The 16,555-nt window shown below is 64.7% G+C and overlaps 3 protein-coding genes across 4 annotated transcripts; 1 reads left to right on the plus strand and 2 right to left on the minus strand.

The window, feature by feature from the left end:
* The first annotated feature begins 908 nt into the window (after window positions 1-908).
* On the plus strand, window positions 909-7,028 carry PCBP4 (poly(rC) binding protein 4). The gene is made up of 13 exons (XM_086755711.1): window positions 909-1,047; window positions 2,474-2,589; window positions 2,911-2,934; window positions 3,013-3,045; window positions 3,300-3,416; window positions 3,520-3,648; window positions 3,874-4,002; window positions 4,245-4,319; window positions 4,476-4,520; window positions 4,696-4,771; window positions 5,101-5,153; window positions 5,595-5,764; window positions 6,116-7,028. The coding sequence occupies exons 2-13, from the start codon at window positions 2,494-2,496 to the stop codon at window positions 6,429-6,431; spliced, it is 1,263 nt and encodes a 420-aa protein (XP_086611837.1). The 5' UTR covers window positions 909-1,047; window positions 2,474-2,493; the 3' UTR covers window positions 6,432-7,028.
* On the minus strand, window positions 6,989-10,059 carry LOC104475974 (putative G protein-coupled receptor). Of its 2 annotated transcripts, none has more exons than XM_086755715.1 (2): window positions 9,953-10,059; window positions 6,989-9,337 (listed from the first exon to the last, which is right to left on the minus strand). In XM_086755715.1, the coding sequence occupies exon 2, from the start codon at window positions 9,277-9,279 to the stop codon at window positions 8,281-8,283; it is 999 nt and encodes a 332-aa protein (XP_086611841.1). In that variant the 5' UTR covers window positions 9,280-9,337; window positions 9,953-10,059; the 3' UTR covers window positions 6,989-8,280. The 2 variants fall into 2 exon arrangements, with proteins under 2 accessions (XP_086611841.1, XP_086611840.1); XM_086755714.1 differs by having other exon boundaries at window positions 6,989-9,620; window positions 9,953-10,041.
* Window positions 10,060-10,807: 748 nt separating this feature from the next.
* Window positions 10,808-15,783, minus strand: PARP3 (poly(ADP-ribose) polymerase family member 3). The gene is given in 13 exon segments (XM_086755854.1): window positions 10,808-11,146; window positions 11,264-11,410; window positions 11,586-11,763; window positions 12,004-12,081; window positions 12,232-12,384; window positions 12,522-12,748; window positions 12,984-13,119; window positions 13,483-13,617; window positions 13,619-13,675; window positions 14,117-14,242; window positions 14,446-14,641; window positions 15,159-15,275; window positions 15,644-15,783. Coding segments are annotated over 13 exon segments (1,860 nt in total). The 3' UTR covers window positions 10,808-10,976.
* Between the last annotated feature and the right edge of the window lie 772 nt (window positions 15,784-16,555).

Raw genomic sequence — 16,555 nt, forward strand, 5'->3', positions numbered from 1 at the left:
CCTGGCAGGCACCCAAGCCCTAGGTAATCCACAGGGGCTTAAAAAGGGACCCAGCCGCCTCCTGTCCGTGGTGGCAGCAGCCCAGTGCCCTGGGGAGGCGGGGGGGCGGGGGGGGATTTACCGAATGCGTGGCTGCCGTGAACAGATGGGGGGGCGGGCGGGGAGGCCTGACAGACGTCTGGTCGGACAGACGGGGGGACAAGCCCCCTGCCCACCACCTGCCTTCCCCCGCACTGTGGTGCTGCTGCGCTGGGCACTCAGGGGCACAGATGGAGCCGGCAGTGGGGTGCCCCCCCAGTGCCCCCCCCCTTCCCCAAGCCTGCCTGGGCTTTAGCTGCTTACGCCAGGGCCCAGGAGGATTTAGTGGGGGAAGTAACAGGGCGGGGGGGGGGCACCAGTCTGTGGGCGCAGGACACCCGTGTGGGGGGCATGGGGCAGTGCCAGGGGTGCAGGAGCCGGTCCCTGCCCTGGTAGGAGGGCAGCACCCCTGTTTGGGGCATCCCCTTGCCTCCACCTGCTTCAACTGCCCTGTTGCAGCCCTGCCCCCCCAGCCTTCCAGGCGCTCCCCCCTAGCAGCACCCCTGGGTGCCCTGGGGTGCCAGCCGCCCCGACCCTGCCCGCTCGGGTGTCCTTGAGCCTCCAGCCCTGCCAGCTGATCGGCTTCCAGGAAAAAAAAAAAAAACAAAAAAAACAACCAACCAACAACCAACCAGCCGCAATTACAAAGAGGGGCGACGTGTGAGCCAAAGGGGGGGCGGGGGGGGGGACAGGAATGTCCCCAGCGGTGGCAGATGGCCTTACCCAGGGTGCATTGTTCCTTTTAGTGTCTCTTATCCGCTGTAATAGGATCCCGGAGGGAGGGATGTGGGAGAGGGGAAGAGCGAGGGGGGCCCCCGGCGTGGCCCGGGGTGGGGGCCGGGGCTGCCAGCCTGGCCCGGGCCTGTCAAGCGGCTCATTGTTCCTGCCCCGGGTGTCACCGAGCGCCGCCGGGGACAATGTGGCACTGAGCGGGGTGGCCGGCGGCGGAGGGACGAGGCGCACCGAAAGGTACCGGCCAGGCCCCTTCCCGCGGGGGGGGGGGGGCGAGGGGGGCTTGGGGCGGCCGGGAGGGCGAGCGGGGAGAGGTTCCCCGTGGGACGAGGTGGGGGCTTCCTCCCGTGTCCCCTACCCGTGTCACCTGCCTTCGCCACCCGAAGGAGGACGGGCGGTGCCCAGCTTCGTGGCTGTCCCCACGCCGGCCGTGCCCCGTGCCCATCACCGGGGCCCTGGGCGCCCCCGTGTTCCCCGTGGCAGTGGGGGGACACCCGTGGCCCTGCCGCCTCCCCCCTGCCCCACTGCCAGCCTCGTCACTTCTCTCCCCGCGGGATCTTTTGTCCCTGGTGGGTCCCTGCTGCCGTTCGTACCCGGGGCGACCTGGGCAGGCTGCCCCCCCACCCCACCCCGCCGACACCACGCACGGCTCCGGACGGTGCGGGAAGGGGGCTTATAGGGGGGTACGTCCCCCCTCTCCCCCAGGATTCCAGGCTCTCCTCCATCGGGAATGGGAATAACCCGCTTCCCCAGCCTTTCCGCCTTCCCGCTGGAAGATGGAGGGTCCCACCCCCATCGCACCAAGGGGCTGCAGAGGCACCCACCTGTCCCTCTCCCGCCCCATTACCCTGATGCGGGAGATGTGCCGTAGCGGTGGCGAGTCCTGCCAGCACCTAAAATAACCGGTCCCACCCCCCCGCCATGCCCGCAGACACGGGCCCCAGCCCCAACACGGGTGCTTTGTTTCAAAGCCGCTTGGCATCACCCGGCTTCCCGGGAGCCAGCGGTGTCGCAGCCGCCCACCCGTGCCCGGACACACGGCCATTGTCCTGCTCCCGGCCCCCACCGGGGTCTCAGCCGCCCCCGTCGCACAGGCACAGGGTCCGGGGAGGGGGCCCTGGGGTGCTCGGGGAGGAGGGACAGGGTGTTGGGCGTCACGCTGCGGTTTGGGTCAGGCTGGCAGGGAGATGCCTCAGTTTCCCCTGGGATTTTGGATGGGGACCGGGGAAGGGAGGAAGAGGAGGAAGGCTTGCACAAGACCACTTCCGCCTGCCACCACCACAGCAAGCACCTGCAAACCGAACCCCATCCCACAGCCACCCTCCCCACACTTTTCCCCTTCTCCCCAAACATCCGTCTGACTCCTGGTTTCTTGAAGGTGCGGCGCCGGCTCTGGGCCAGAGCCATGCGCGGGCCAGATTGGAGGCAGCTGCCTGCGGGCTCAGGCAGACATGCAGTGGTGGGTCCCTTTTGGGGACCTCCCAGAAGGGGTGCAGTGGGTACCACGGCACTGCGCAAGCCTGCCCCACCGGAGGAGGACGCAGTGCTGCCCCTGCCTCAGTTTCCCCTTTTCCCAGCCATAGGTGCTTTTCAGGCTACAGATTTGAGGGGGGAGGGGGTTAGCTGGGGCCTCCTCCCTTTCTGGAGATGCCGTGTCCCGCAGGCTCAGCTCGCCCTCCCGCCATGGCGTCGCCGGACGGAGCCAGCGGCGTGGGCGGCAGCCCCGAGGAGACGGAGCTCAGCATCACCCTGACCCTCCGCATGCTCATGCACGGCAAGGTAACTGCGGGGGGCTCGGCGCTGCTCATGGGGGGGTCAGCAGTGCCCGGGGTGGGGGGCCACGCTGGAGCACCAGCTCCTTGCTGCACACTGCTTTCCTCCCCTGCTCCCAATCCCCCTGGCAACGGCGTTCCCAGAAGGATTTCTTCCCTCATCCTAAGCCAGGGAGGGGCCCATTCCTATGCCCCAGTGTCACCAGCAAGCTGCTCGGTGGCCACGGGGCAGGGCCTGTTGCCCGCTGGCGGGGCTGTGGGCAGAAGAGGGATGTGGCGGGCAGCGAGCTGCCTGCTGACGGGGCCACCCTCGCCTCTGCCTTTGCAGGAGATCGGCAGCATCATCGGCAAGGTAAGATTTGGGGTCTGGGACGCTGCCAGCCCCAGGCACCCCCAGACCTGACCGCTCACCCCGTTCCTCTCCCTGCAGAAAGGAGAGACTGTTAAGAGGATACGAGAGCAGGTAAGGGTGTGCGGGGGGGGGGGGTGTCCCGCTGCCTGTCCTGCCTGCACCTGGTGGCTCCCACGTGCCCAGCCACAGCCCCCCCATTCCCAGCTGGATCCAGGGGAGGCACTGCCGCACCCTGGGGAGGGCCGCCTGGGGCAGGTGTTGGGGGGGAAAGCCCAGGTCCACCTGTGGTGAGCCCTTCCCTGGGGGACACACACACCAAGCTCAGGGCCCACAACGTCCCTGACGGGGTGCGACACCGTCCCCAGAGCAGTGCGCGCATCACCATCTCGGAGGGGTCCTGCCCCGAGCGCATCACCACCATCACCGGCTCCACCGACGCTGTCTTCCGCGCTGTCTCCATGATTGCCTTCAAGCTGGAGGAGGTAGGCAGACCCCTGCACCCCTGCCGGGTGCCCCCTGAGCCAAGAGCCCCGTGCTGGTGGGGCTCATGGAGGTCCAACACTGCATCTCCCCCCCACCTCGCAGGACCTGGGAGCGGGGAGCGATGGGGCGGCGGCGGGCAGAGCACCGGTGACGCTGCGCCTCGTCATCCCGGCCAGCCAGTGCGGCTCGCTCATCGGCAAGGCGGGAGCTAAGATCCGGGAGATTCGGGAGGTGAGGCTGAGGGTGCGGGCTTACCTTTTACCCCGGGGGGCACAGACCCTTCAGTCTGGGGACTGCCACGGCCCTGCAGGAGCTGTGGGACGTGATGCAGGAATGGAGCATCACCCTGCAGGTCCTGCGAAGGTCCCCAGGGGCCAAGGAGGGACCAGGGGAGGTGCTGAGTTCCATGGAGGAGCGGCTAAGACACCCCAACGTCTCCCTTTGCCCCCTCGACAGAGCACAGGGGCGCAGGTGCAGGTGGCTGGTGACCTGCTGCCCAACTCCACCGAACGGGCCGTCACCGTCTCGGGGGTGCCAGACACCATCATCCAGTGCGTGAGGCAGATCTGCGCCGTCATCCTGGAGGTACCTGCCAAGCCCCGTGCCCAGCCTGAGGGGGGCACATGCTGCCTGCCTCCCCCTCCCCAGGGCTCCCTGTGCCCACCCAGACCGGCGCACCGGTGCCCATAGGAGCACCTTGCCTCGGGGGTGCTGGGGACCATGCCCAGCCTGTTGGGAGCGGGGGGGAGGCAAAGGGGTTCCGGGGGGGCTGTGGGGGCATTCAACCTCATCTCTCATCCCCTCCACCTCCTTCCCTCCCTCTCCAGTCGCCTCCGAAGGGGGCCACCATCCCCTACCACCCCAGCCTCTCCCTGGGCACCATCCTGCTCTCTGCCAACCAGGTAAGGGGCTGCAGCCCCCCGGAGGGCATGGGGTGGCCAGGGGACCCTGAGGGGCGGTGCCGGTGGGCTCGGGGTGGCCTCCCTGCCCTGGGGCAGTGGCCTGAGGCAGGGGTCCCTGCTTGGCCCCGCATTGATGCCCCTTCTTTCCCTCCCCAGGGCTTCTCCATGCAGGGCCAGTACAGCGGGGTCTCTCCCGCGGAGGTGAGCCTGTCCCTGTGGCAGCCCCCCTCTGCCCCTGTGGGCACTGGGTCTGTGCCTGCCAGGGATGCCTGTCCTGGGATGCACTGGGTGTCAGCATCTGGCCCCGGGAGGGGACAGGGGACCCTCTGCCTTCACCCCTAACGCCTCCTTCCTCTTCCTCCCGCTGCCCGGGCAGGTGACGAAGCTGCAGCAGCTGTCGGGGCACACGCTCCCCTTTGCCTCCCTGGCCCACGCACCCTCCATGGTGCCAGGTGAGCATCTCCCGTGCCCCCCACCAATGGCTGGGAGCATGGGGTCCCTGTCCCCTGCACCCTCTCTGGTCCCAGCCCCCCCTGAGCGTGGCTACCTGCCTCCCAGAACGACCCTCTTATTGGTTTCCTGGGGTCCCTGCACCCACCAGAGCCCCCCAACCCTGCAGTGGGGGAAGACCGGCACCAAATGGTGATGCGTGCCTGTGTCCCACCCTCCTGCCTCTCCCCTGGGATCCTTCAGGTTTGTCCCCAGGGCCACTGGGGACAGGGGTGGGGACATGGAGCTGCTGGAGACTGCCCACCGCTAACATCCCTGTCTCTCCCTCCAGGCCTGGACGCCAGCTCCCAGAGCAGCTCCCAGGAGTTCCTGGTGCCCAACGACGTACGTGTGGGTTACAGGGATGACGAGGGGGCCCACAGCTTGCCCTTACCCATGTGTCCCACCTCACAGCCACTTTGCAGGGGCGAGCACCCACCGCCCCACACAGCGGAGACTGCCGCAGCCCCCAGGGCTCAGGAGCAGGAGGGGCTGCTGGGACAGAAGCAGCTGGGAGAAAAGGGAAACCGAGACACGGGAGGGAGAAAGGGCTTGGCCAACGCCAGGGAAGAGCCTTGGGATGTGGCAGCCTGGTGATGCCAGCTGGTGGGGGGAGCTGAGTGCGACTAAAAAGCAGAGTCTGCCCAAGGAAAGCAGTGCCCTGCCTTCCCTCAGTTTCCCCACTCCTCCCCGACGTAGCGGGCGGCCGGGTGAGCCCCTGGGAGCTCCCTGCTCGGCGTGGCTCCTTCGGCTGCTCCCAGCTCACGTCGATCCCTGCCCCTCCAGCTCATCGGCTGCATCATCGGCCGGCACGGCAGCAAGATCAGCGAGATCCGGCAGATGTCAGGCGCCCACATCAAGATCGGGAACCAGACCGAGGGCTCCAGCGAGCGGCATGTGACCATCACAGGGTCCCCCGTCAGCATCACCCTGGCTCAGTACCTCATCACATCCTGGTAGGTGCCAGCCCAGGGGGGACACGCTGGCTGCTAACGAGGGGTGGCACCTCCTCAGCACCCCAAGGCAGCTTGTTGGGGATGCCAGCCCCAGCATCCTCAGGGTGGATGAGCTGGGTGGTGCTTTGAGGTCCTGAGATAGTGGGCGGGGGAGCCAGGACCCTACGGGGTTTGAGCCCCAGCTGGGGTTTGAGCCCCAGCTTTTTAGCCCAGTGGGATGCCCAGGATGTGCCATGGAGACTGGTGCCTCGAGCGATGCGGTCCCTGCACACTAAGATGGGCAGGTTGGGGCAGGGGACCTGCTCTTCACCATGGTGCTCACCACCCCATCATTCTCGCTCGCTTTCCCAGCTTAGAGACGGCCAAATCTACCTCCCAGGCGCCGCCAGGCCCTGGCTCCATGGACCTCGGCATGGGCTTCTCCCAGCCCCTCACCCCGGGCTCCGGCACAGCGCTGCCCGCCGTCGCCCCAGCCCCCCCAGCCCTGCTGGGCACCCCCTACGCCATCTCTCTCTCCAACTTCATCGGCCTGAAGCCGGTGTCCTTCCTGGCGCTGTCCCCATCCTCCGTGGCCGGTCCCAACGGCGGCACTGCCACCTACACGACCAAGATCTCGGCAGCCAACGGCACCAAGAAAGCTGACCGGCAGAAGTTCTCACCCTACTGAGCCCCGCTGATGGGTGGTTTAGGGGGTCCCGGGTGCCACCTGGTGCCAGGGACACCTCTCTGCTGCCCAGCCTGTCTCCCAGCCCCTGCCAGGCACCCCGTGCCCAGGGTGGACCCCCTCGCCCCAACCCCAGGGAAAGGAAGGGTCTTGCCGGCGGCGACGCTCGCTGAAGAAAAGGGCTGCTCCACTGCCTGCTGCCTGTCCTGGCAGCGCTGGGCCTCCCTCCCCAATTTTCCTGCACGGGGACCGCATGCCCCGGTATGGGGCGGGGGGGCTGCCTCTGCCAGCGCGGGCTCCCTTCTCCCAGTGCCCCGTGCTGGGGTGGGACCTCGCCTCCCGCCCCTCGCCCTGCCCACCCTGCCATCGCTCCTGCCCACCCTCCGGCTGGTACCCAACAGAGGTCCCGCCAGACGAGGGGAGCGGTCCCCTGTCCCCTGGCTCTGGTGAGGGACCCTCCCTGGGCCACCTCGGGGCAATCGCCTCCCAGCAACCCCATCCCGGAGCCGGTCCCTGCTGGCTTGGAAATGCTGTATATATAAGTCTATATTTTTTCCTCCTTTGTAACTTATCAATGGTTTAATAAAAAGATAAAATTTACACGAAAATCATAATAATATCCCCCAGCTGGGGTGGAGACACACACCCCCCCCCCCCCCGCCGGGGGCAGCCCCAGCTCCTGGGGACATGAAGCGGTGGCCAAAGGGGCGTCCTGTGGCCAGGAGGGTGCTGGCCCTCAGTCTCTCTGGGGGTCTCCCCGGAGCCCCCTCCCTGCCACAGAGGCAGTTTGAGAGGCCGTGGGGCAGTTTTCCCCCAGACCCCTACTTATTACTGGGGCTGGGGGGTCTCCAACCCACTGTGCCACCACCATCCCTGGGACCTTTGTGGGTGGGCTGGGGGTGACGTACCCCTCCAGCGTCCCCCCAGCAGGGCCCAGTCCCCTCGCTTGCACTGAGGACCCCATGGGAGGGTCCCCAAGCCCTGCAGAAGCAATGAGACCCACAGCAGTGGTTCCCCTCCGGCTGCCGCTGCCCAGGGACGCCCCACGCAGTCCCCTGGCCACCCTGTGCCACCACATCCACCCGTGGCCAGCAGCCCAGTTTGGCTGGCACGTGGCACCGCTGGCTGCGCTTCAGCTGGGCAGCTGTGTCCCTGCACAGCCCGGCACGGACCCCCAGCCAGCCAGCATCCCCCCCGGAGGGGCAGCCCCTACCAGCTGCGGGGGACAGAGAGCCAGGCATGGCCACGGGCATCGCATGCTGCCATGCCAACAGGAAAAACTCAGACCCGGCCAGAGCCAGCCCCGCGGGTGCCATCCCCCTGATAAGTACCACGGGTGACAGGAGCTCCACCCAGACGTTAGTTTTGGGTTAAACAGCCAAGGATGAAGGGCTCCATGTCAGCCGTCCAGGCTCGGCAGAGTGCCCGGGGCCCTGGTGTTACTGGTGTTAGTGGTGTTAGCTCCTGGGAAGAGTGCAAGGGACATCTGCTCTTCCCCGCTGGCCACCAGTGGTCCCAGCGGGGGGACGAAGATGGAGGTGACCTCTCCTCTGCCCCTGTGTAGGAGCCCCTTGGCATCCTGTATCCTGAGAAGAGCCCATCCATGCAACCGGGCTGTGCTGGTGGAGCCAGAGACAATCCCAGCCTGCAGAAGGGAGATTAGGCTTCCCCAGATCTGCTGTCTTCTCCCGGGCGGAGAAACCATCTTCCACCATAAGCTCAGAGTAGAGGCAAAACCTGAACAAGGACTCCTCCAAATCCAACAGGCTGGGTCCAAGCAGGTCCAGTGGGTCCCTGGCAGGTCCCCTGCCCACCCTCCTGCCCAGCACGGTGGGACAGGGCCTCCCACCTCTCAGCTGCTCTCTTCAGGAACTTGACCTGGGATGGGGAAGCCCATCTTGGTCTGCTCCAGCCTGTTCCTGGGGCTGGGGCTGATACAGCTGGCGTGGGTCTCCAGCGTGCAAGTCGCTCTCTGGAGGAACTGCAAGAAGTTTTCCTGGACAGAAGCCTCCGAGACAGAAAGACAGAGCTCCTGGCTGAGTGGCCGGTTGAGACAGCTGCGCCGGAGCCGGGCCAGCTCCTCTCGGATCTGGCGGTTCAGCAGCCCATAGAAGAAGGGATTGATGGCGAAGGAGGAGTAGGCAATCCAAGTGACCACCATCTCCCCGTGCCCGCCGCCCACTGTGCCAGCAGCGACAGAGGAGTGCAAGTGGAAAGCGAAGAAGGGCAGCCAGCAGCACAAGAACTGTCCCACAATAAGGACCAAGGTGAGGATGGCCTTGTTGCTCCCCAAAAAGCGCTCTGGCGTCAGCCTGGGCAGCGGCAGGTTCCTGGTGGTGATGATGGTCACTTGGCTGGCGAGGGAGTCTGATCGGTGTCTCGGCGCAACTGCCTGTGCCGGCATGGGCGCCTGCTGCAGGGATGCCATCCGAGCTACACGGTAGATGCTGCAGTAGACAGCAAAGATGATGATGGTGGGCAGAATAAAGCAGACAATGCTGAAGATGATCACAAAAACCTTCTTGTGGGCCCCAGGGCTCCAGTAGACTGTGCAGCGGCTGGCACTGGTGGCCCCATTGCCGTGAGGCCAGCTCACCAGTGCCAAGACAGTGATGAGAACAGACTTGACCCAAATGAAGATCACCCCGGCCACCGCCAGCCTGATGGTCATCTTGACCTCATACCTCATGGGGTGGACAATGTAGTAGTACCGCTCCACGCTGATGATGGAGATGGTGAGGATGGATGCACTGATGAAGCAGACATTCAGGAATATCAAGGCCTGGCACTCGGCAATGCTGTAGATCACCCTGTTGAAGCAGGAGGAGCTGGAGATGATCCCCAGGGGCATGAGGAAAATGGCAGAGAGAAGGTCGACCACGCAGAGGTGGCAGACGAAGATGAACTTCCTGAGAAGGGGAGTTTTGAGAATGACAACCATCACCACGATGTTGGCCGCCAGGGCGGTGAGGGTGAGCAGGACCATGAAGAGGAGGCCCACTACCTCCTGGGCGATGGACTGCTCGGGGACAGAAAGCAGCTCTAGGCTGCCTGTGGTGTTCAGCCCTGTTTGGCTCGCCATCCCCTCCACGGGCTAAGCCAGCAGCTCCAGCGTCTGGGCAGCAAGGGCTCTTCTCCTGCGTCCCTTGGAGGAAAACCCTGCCACAACCATGGCTGCTGTCTTCTTCTTGCCTGTTGGGGAGGGGAGCGGGGCATGAAGGAGAAGGACTAAAATGAGGAAGAGCCACAGAGAAACCCAGAGACGACCTGAACCCCCCTGAGATGCTGGAGCAGGGAGAGGACTCCAGTGAGGCCATGGCACCCTGTGTAGCCCAGAGCTGGGGTCCAGGTTTCCCCAATTTGGTGAGGGACGGCGCTGCCAAGACCCCTGCCAGGCTGACTCCCCATCCCCTGCCCCCGCCGCACCAGCACACCCCGAGGGGCGGGCAGCAGGAGCCCACCACCCCATCCCTGCTCCCTTGACTGGGGGGGACCCCAAGTTGGGTGCAGGGGACCCACTGTACCTTTGCTCCTGGGGACACGGGTGATGCTCCCCTCCTCACCGGGGGTCCTGCTCGCCGGCGTCGCTCCTGCAGCAGAACGGGGGCCCCGCGCGAGGCCACGCTCCCCCTTCCCCGCGCCCCGTCACCCACTCGTCATCCTGTTTGCCCGCCAGCTGCGGATGGCACCAGCTGTCACTCCCGGCGCTGCCTGCACTCGCGGCGGTCCCACGGGGACGGCTGCTGGGTCCTAGCAGCCAGCGGGGGCTCGGGAAGGGGGGACCGGGGGCCTTGTGCCCCCCCCAGCACGGCCACCACTGCGCCAGGTCTGGTCCATCCGCAGGGACAGCTCAGCCCCGCGGTCCCCCAGGCGTGGGGACAGACCTACGGGCAGGTCTGCGGCGTTTCCTCCCCACCAGCGCGTGGATGCTCTGGAGCATCTGTGGAGCATCAGGGTAACACAGCCGGGATTTGCCCTTCCCTGGCACCCCAAGGACCCAGCTGCGTGCTCGGGGGGTCACACATGAGCGCGAAGAGGGGCAGCAGGCATGGCACCAAGCGTGGCAGAAGAGGGAGGGCAGGGACTCACCCTCTGGACGGCTGGATGAGCTCCTCCATGCCCAGGCAGGGCAGCTCATCTTGCTTGTCCTCTGTAGCTCAGAAGCCGCGGTGATGGGCACGAGCCAGGTGCCTTGGTAAGGTGATGAGGGCACCCGACTCCAAAGCCACCAGCTTTCACCTGAAGACTGCCAGCACCACACGGCCACAACAGGCCACAGCCCTTCCAGAGCCACCAGCTGCCATCCCTGTGGGACCCACTACTACCCTTCCCTACTCCACACCCGCCTCGCTGGGCAGAAAGGCACTGGCACTGTGTGGTGCAAGGTATGGTGTTTTTATTCATGGTCACAGCAAGCTCTGTCCCCAAGCCAGCCTGTCCCCTGCCAAGCCCCAGGTGGGGTGGCCAAAGAGTCCAGACCACCATGTTTCGGGCTGGTGGGCATCAGCAGTGGGTGCTGGGTCGGGGCTGCGGGGTGCCCAGGCACCCTCAGAAGTGGAGCTGGACAAGGTAGCAGATCCGGCACTGGCTCTCCTGCTAAATGAGGTACTCGCTCTGGCTGAAGGAGGAGTCCTTGTAGGCAGGCACGGGGATGGGCTTGCCCTGGCACACCAGCACCTTCTTGCCATCCAGAAGCACCTCCTCGTCCTTTGCAGGGTCTGAGTGAGAAGACACCACTCACCATCACACCAAGCCTGAGATCTGGCCTCTCTCCCCCTGGCTCCCACAGCCCCCCAGCCCCACAGACCCCACACCCCCTCCTGCCCCAGGCTCACCCGGCTCTGTCCGGCCGCAGGCCAGGACGCTGTCATAGCCAGCGGGCGGCTGACACAGCGTGGAGTCGTCACAGGTGATGCAGTAGGGCTTGCCCAGGGCCACCTCAGCCAGGAACATGATGCCAACCTTCTCGGACGTGCAGCCCACTGCCACAGGAGAAGGGGATGATGGCACCAGCCCTAGGCCACCCTGGCACGGCTGCCATGCCAGTGAAGGGGTTTTGCATGCCCACAGCTGCCTGGCAGGGGGTATGCAAGGGCAGCTGGTCTCCTATGGACCTTGCGGCATCCTGAGAAGCCCTGCCCGTCCCAGGACCCTCACCGTAGCAGGCCGACTTGCTGTTCTCAGAGGCAAAGTAGATGCCCTTGCCCACGCGCCCGCCCGAGTGGGCCATGATGCGCAGCCCACTCTTCAGGATGGCCGCGATCACCGCCACATTGGTGCCGTGCCAAAGCAGGCGCCGGTTCTCCAGGAGGTCGTGGGCTTTGAAGCGCTTGTCCTGGAGAGATGCAGAGCTAAGGGTTGTCCATGGAGGAAGACGTGGGTACCTGAGGGTGGGAGACTGCCACCCAAACCCACCAGCCCAATCCCACCAGCCCAACCCCGGTGCCAGGTGGAGGGGCAGGGGAGTGGGTACCTGTTTGCCACTGGCTAGCTGGGCTGAAGCCACCCCAGAGTCCTGGGGGGCAACCGGGGTTTCCCCACTGCAGGACAGGGATAATCATCTGCCTCTCCTCACCTCGCCGTCTTGGGCCACCTGCCAGATGTTGAGGATGCGGAGTTTGTGCCCCGTCTGTGTCATGTAGTTTTGGATCAGCTGCCAGGGAGGGAGGTAGGAAAGCGGTGTCACGGCAGGCAACCATCGCAGCAACGCCCACTGTCCCACTGGGACAGTAGGGACCTTGGGGCTGGCTGTAGGCGTGGCATGGTTGCTCCGCATCGTGGGGCACCGTGGCAGGATAAGCACCTGGTATTCCCGGGAAGCCGGGTCCAGCAGGGACAGCTGGCAGCAGAGTAGAGCATAATCCTGATCCAGCGGGTGGGCGACTTCCTTCTCCTCCTCCTCCTCCTTCACCTTCTGCGCCTGCAGGCTTTGGGCCACCTCGATATCAGCCAGCACCTGGCAGGCACAGACCGGGGACATCCTCACCGCAGGTGCTGGGCACCGTGCGGGGGGACCAGGGCAAAGCCAGCCTCCTGCCAGCACCTCCCTGCCCCACAGGCAGGAGCCCTCCTTGAGGAGCCCTGGCATCTCACCAACAGCATGTCCTTCTTGGCACGCAGCAGGTCAGGGGAGTCAATGGGAGGTGGCCGTGCCCGCCCAAAGTTGTGGGGGACGATGGTGTAGAAGAGGGAGGAGAGGTCCTCCAGGCGGGCAGCCTGGGGGGGCTGCTCCTGCAGCGCCGCCTCCAGCTCCTCCAGTGCCTCGAAGCCCCTCGCAGTCTGCTGCTTGCTCAGCTTCCCCAGCGGCATCTTCTTCACGTCTGGCCGAGGGAACAGGGGAGGGCACAGGTGAACCCATCCACCCCGCTTGCCTCATAGCTACCCATGGCATCACCATGGGCATATGCAGGAACCCGGCATGGGGGGTCCATGGTCCCACCAGCTGCTGGACTGTCAGCAGGGATGCTCTAAAATCCACCAGCACCTCTGCCCTGTTCACCTCATCCTCCCAGCCGCAGCCCCCGGGCCCACCCCATGCCACCCATCACCTCCTACCAATGTTCATGGTCTGCATGGCATCCCGGAACATGTCACTGCTGAAGATGAGGGACACCAGGTCCTGCGTGGCTTTGTCCAAGGTGCAGGGCAGCACTAGCTGCTTGCAGACCTTGTTCCCATCCACGCCATCCACCTGCAGACCCCAAACATCACTGCACCGCCTGTGAGCCCGCGGGAGGCTGCGGGGGCACAGCACCAGGGCTACCCATCTTGGTGGGGAGAGCCTGGCCCCCAGGCAGCAAAACAACGGGCAGACGCTGCCTCCACTTTCAACGACCGATGCCACCCAGATGCCCGTGGTTCTCACTTGGGATGCCCTCCCACTCCATGTCAACCCATTAGCCCCAGATGTCTGCCCATGGGTGGTTTCAGCTCACACCTAGGCCCTTCCCGAAACTGACCCCACCCTGCTGACACACTTGGTGCCCAGTGGGCCAGGTGTGGGATGTGAGGACCACCCCACCGTGGTGACACCCCAGCTGCCCAGCACACTCACCCTGAGGGCAACTTCGACCTCCTGCCCGGTCCCCGGCTGCACCTCGATGAGCGTGTACTTCCCTGGCTGGGCCACAAAGTTCTCCCTCGCTGCCCAGCTGTTCTTGGTCTTCTCCCAAAACTTCTTCTCGAAGTCCCTTTTTGGCAGCCTCCAGGGAGGCGGAGGACATGAGCTTGGACTGGCCCACCTCCCCCTGGCAGCAGATGGTAGCAGTCAGGACCCCCCCTCTGCATTCCTGCTCCGTCAGCCCCGTGCCGGGGGGAGCAGCCTGGGAGCAGGGGGGCTGAGGTGGCAGGGCCAGGGGACAGCGAGCAGGAAGGTGCTGAGCCTCGAGCACCGGGTCTGGGGGTCCCTCCAGCTTGGGGAGACACCCCAGGACTCCTTGCTGGGGTGTCACGTTCACTGTCATCACAGCGACAGGCGCCATCCCCTCCGGCCAGGCTGACCTCATTGTGTAGGGGCAAGTCCTTGAAGCCCCCCTAAAGAGGGGCTATAGCAGGGCCACTTGGTTGCTTGTTTTGGGACTGAGAACAAGTGATGGGGACCATCAAGTCAATCCTCAGCCTTCGGGGTTCCGAAGGCAGGGTGGGGGCAGCTGTAGTGGGGAGCACGAGCAGTGCCGGGGTGGACTCACCACGCATCCGCAGTGGCTCCAGACGCTGTAGGTGCCGTCATGCTCGAGGATCTGGATGATGTAGAACTTGTTGTTGTTGGCACCGATGTTGGTCCGGTTCAGGGTGCAGTCGTAGTCCTCGTAGACCTACAACAAGTGGCGTGTCCTGAGCTGACCCCCAGGCGGCATTTGGGAACGGGGGAGGGTGCAGAGCTGACCCAGCAGGGTCTGCAAGAAAAATTGGGGCTGCCTCTGAGTTAGCAGGGCAGGGGCTGCCCCAGGACTCCCCCATCCCTCCTGCCCACGTTCCCCCATCCCAGCCCCTCTGGGTACCCCAGCGCTCCTCTCACCCGGGCACGTGGCTCTGTGCTCAGGGGGCACAGCCCATCGATGGTGGCAGGGGGCTTCTCCTTGGGGGCAGTTTTCAGAGCTGCCAAGGTGGAGCTCCAGGTGTCATCCTCCTCTCCCTCCTTTGCTTTCTTGCCTCTGCCATCTGGCTCCTTCAGGGCAGACGCGTGGCGCTTGGAGGCCGTGGTTGAGCCGCCCCTGTGGGGCCAGCGTGGCCTTAATCCCCCGGCAAAATCCCTGGGGAGTGCAGAGCGGGAGGCGAGAGATGCCGAGCCGCCCTTCTGGGAAAGTCCAGCTGGGCTGTGCCTCACTTCCCCTACACCTCCAGCCTGCAGCTAAGCTGGAGGAGGGGCCGGGACCTCTCCCCCAAAAATGTCTCAGGCTTGCCCTTCTGCTCGGGGTGGGAGGCAGAGCCCCTTGGCAGCCTCCAGCCCCCAAGGGAACCCAAAGGGGAGACAGAGCCCAGTGACATGGAGCTGAGGGGGAGCACAGGGTGGGGCACGGCTACTTGAGTAGCAAACTCAGGTCCGAAAAGCTGGAAGAGGACGAGGGTCTGCCAGAAGGGTGGGGGGAGTCCAGAAAGCCCTGCCTGGCCCCCATCTCACCCTCACCAGGGACTCCCAAACTGCCCCTTATCTCCTATGCCCCGCCGGTCCCAGCAGAACAGGGGGTGCTGGGGGCAGCAAAAAGGGCAGAAGAGCAGGGAGCAGCCTACCTGCTCCCGCTGCCCAGGGCTGGCAAGCCCAGCACCCGGCACGGCTGCTCCTCACCAAGGATCCTTCTGGAGCCTTCCGGTGGGTCTGGCAGCCTGTCCAGAGGAGAAACGTTTTCTCTAGGTGAGAGCAGGCAGCGGCCAGGGATGACAGCGGAAACAAGTGTCCCGTCCCGGGTAGCGCATGCACCCTGAGGCTGGCCAGCCTGCCCCTCTCCGGACGAGGGGTGACCCTGCTGCTGGCTGCGCCCCCAGCCAGCCCCCCTCAGCCATGCTCTGGGACAAGAGAAAACAGTCTTGAAAGGGTTAAAGCCTGCATCATTTTGCATGTTAAATCTCATTTCTTGGGTGCCTGCCAAACAGGCAGGGCTCAGGATCAGGCAGGGAGGAGGACCAGATGCTGGCGTGTGAACGTGGCTTAAAGGGTTCGCAGCAATTGCTGCCTTCTCCTGCCTGCAAACTGCCTTGCGATAAGAGGTGCATGTCACCGGGCAGGAGTGGCCACACAGCCGGTGGGGATGGGTAGCGTGGGCAGGAGGCAGAGCTGCCCTTCCTGCTGGGGACCTGGAGGGAATGGTGCTCCTGGAGCCAGAACATCGGTGGCTTTGTAGCTCCTGGACTTGGCCATGTCAGTTTAAGGCAGCACAGGCGAGGGGACAGCCACGGGTCTTCCCTTGGGGACAGAAAAAGTGATTTAGTTTTACCAAGGCAGGTACTCCCCCAAAGGGACTGCAGCCCACGGAGGAGCCCATGCCGGAACGGACGAGATGAGTAAGCAGCAAGGAGTGGCAGGAGGAGACCAGAAGCTCCCAGCCCGCGTACCACCGGCTGCCTCGCGAAAGGGACAGGGAAGGACTGAGTGTAGGGCATCTTTATGTCTTATTTGCTTCTCCATGCCTGGCTTCATAAGTAAAATGTCCCTTCCATGGGCCCACCACTCTCTCCAGAAGTTCCCCACTTCTACGGTCAACAGCTTGGTGTTGAAGTGGAAACCAGTAACAAGCGGTGTCCCTCAGGGGTCTGTACTGGGACCAGTACTAGTTAATATCTTCAGGAACATAGGCAGTGGGATTGAGTGCACCCTCGGCAAGTTTGTGGGTGATGCCAGGCTGGGTGGTGCGGTTGATTCGCTTGGGGGAAGGGGTGCCGTCCGGAGGGACCGGCACCTGCTGGAGGAGTTGGGGTTGTCCAGCCTGGAGAAGAGAGGAGGAGACCTTGCTGTGGCCTTTCAATACGTAAAGAAAGATGGAAAGAGACTTTTTGCAAGGGCATGTAGTGATAGGTCAAAGGGTGACGGTTTTAAACCAAAGGAGGGTAGGTTTAGATCGGCTATAAGGAATAAATTCTTCCCTGCGAGGGTGGTGAGGCACTGGCACAGGCTGCCCAGAGAAGCTGCAGAT

This window comes from Chlamydotis macqueenii, chromosome 10 (assembly GCF_036417535.1).
Source record: "Chlamydotis macqueenii isolate bChlMac1 chromosome 10, bChlMac1.mat, whole genome shotgun sequence".
In the NCBI taxonomy this organism is placed as follows: Eukaryota; Metazoa; Chordata; class Aves; order Otidiformes; family Otididae; genus Chlamydotis; species Chlamydotis macqueenii.

Excerpts from the sequence above, each read along its gene's own strand:
- LOC104475974 (XM_086755714.1), bottom strand. The coding sequence starts at position 9,510 with ATGGCGAGCCAAACAGGGCTGAACACCACAGGCAGCCTAGAGCTGCTT.
- PCBP4 (XM_086755711.1), top strand. The coding sequence starts at position 2,494 with ATGGCGTCGCCGGACGGAGCCAGCGGCGTGGGCGGCAGCCCCGAGGAG. Across the intron at positions 3,649-3,873 it reads AGATCCGGGAGATTCGGGAG|AGCACAGGGGCGCAGGTGCA; the intron begins GTGAGGCTGAGG and ends CCCCCTCGACAG. Across the intron at positions 4,772-5,100 it reads CGCACCCTCCATGGTGCCAG|GCCTGGACGCCAGCTCCCAG; the intron begins GTGAGCATCTCC and ends CTCTCCCTCCAG.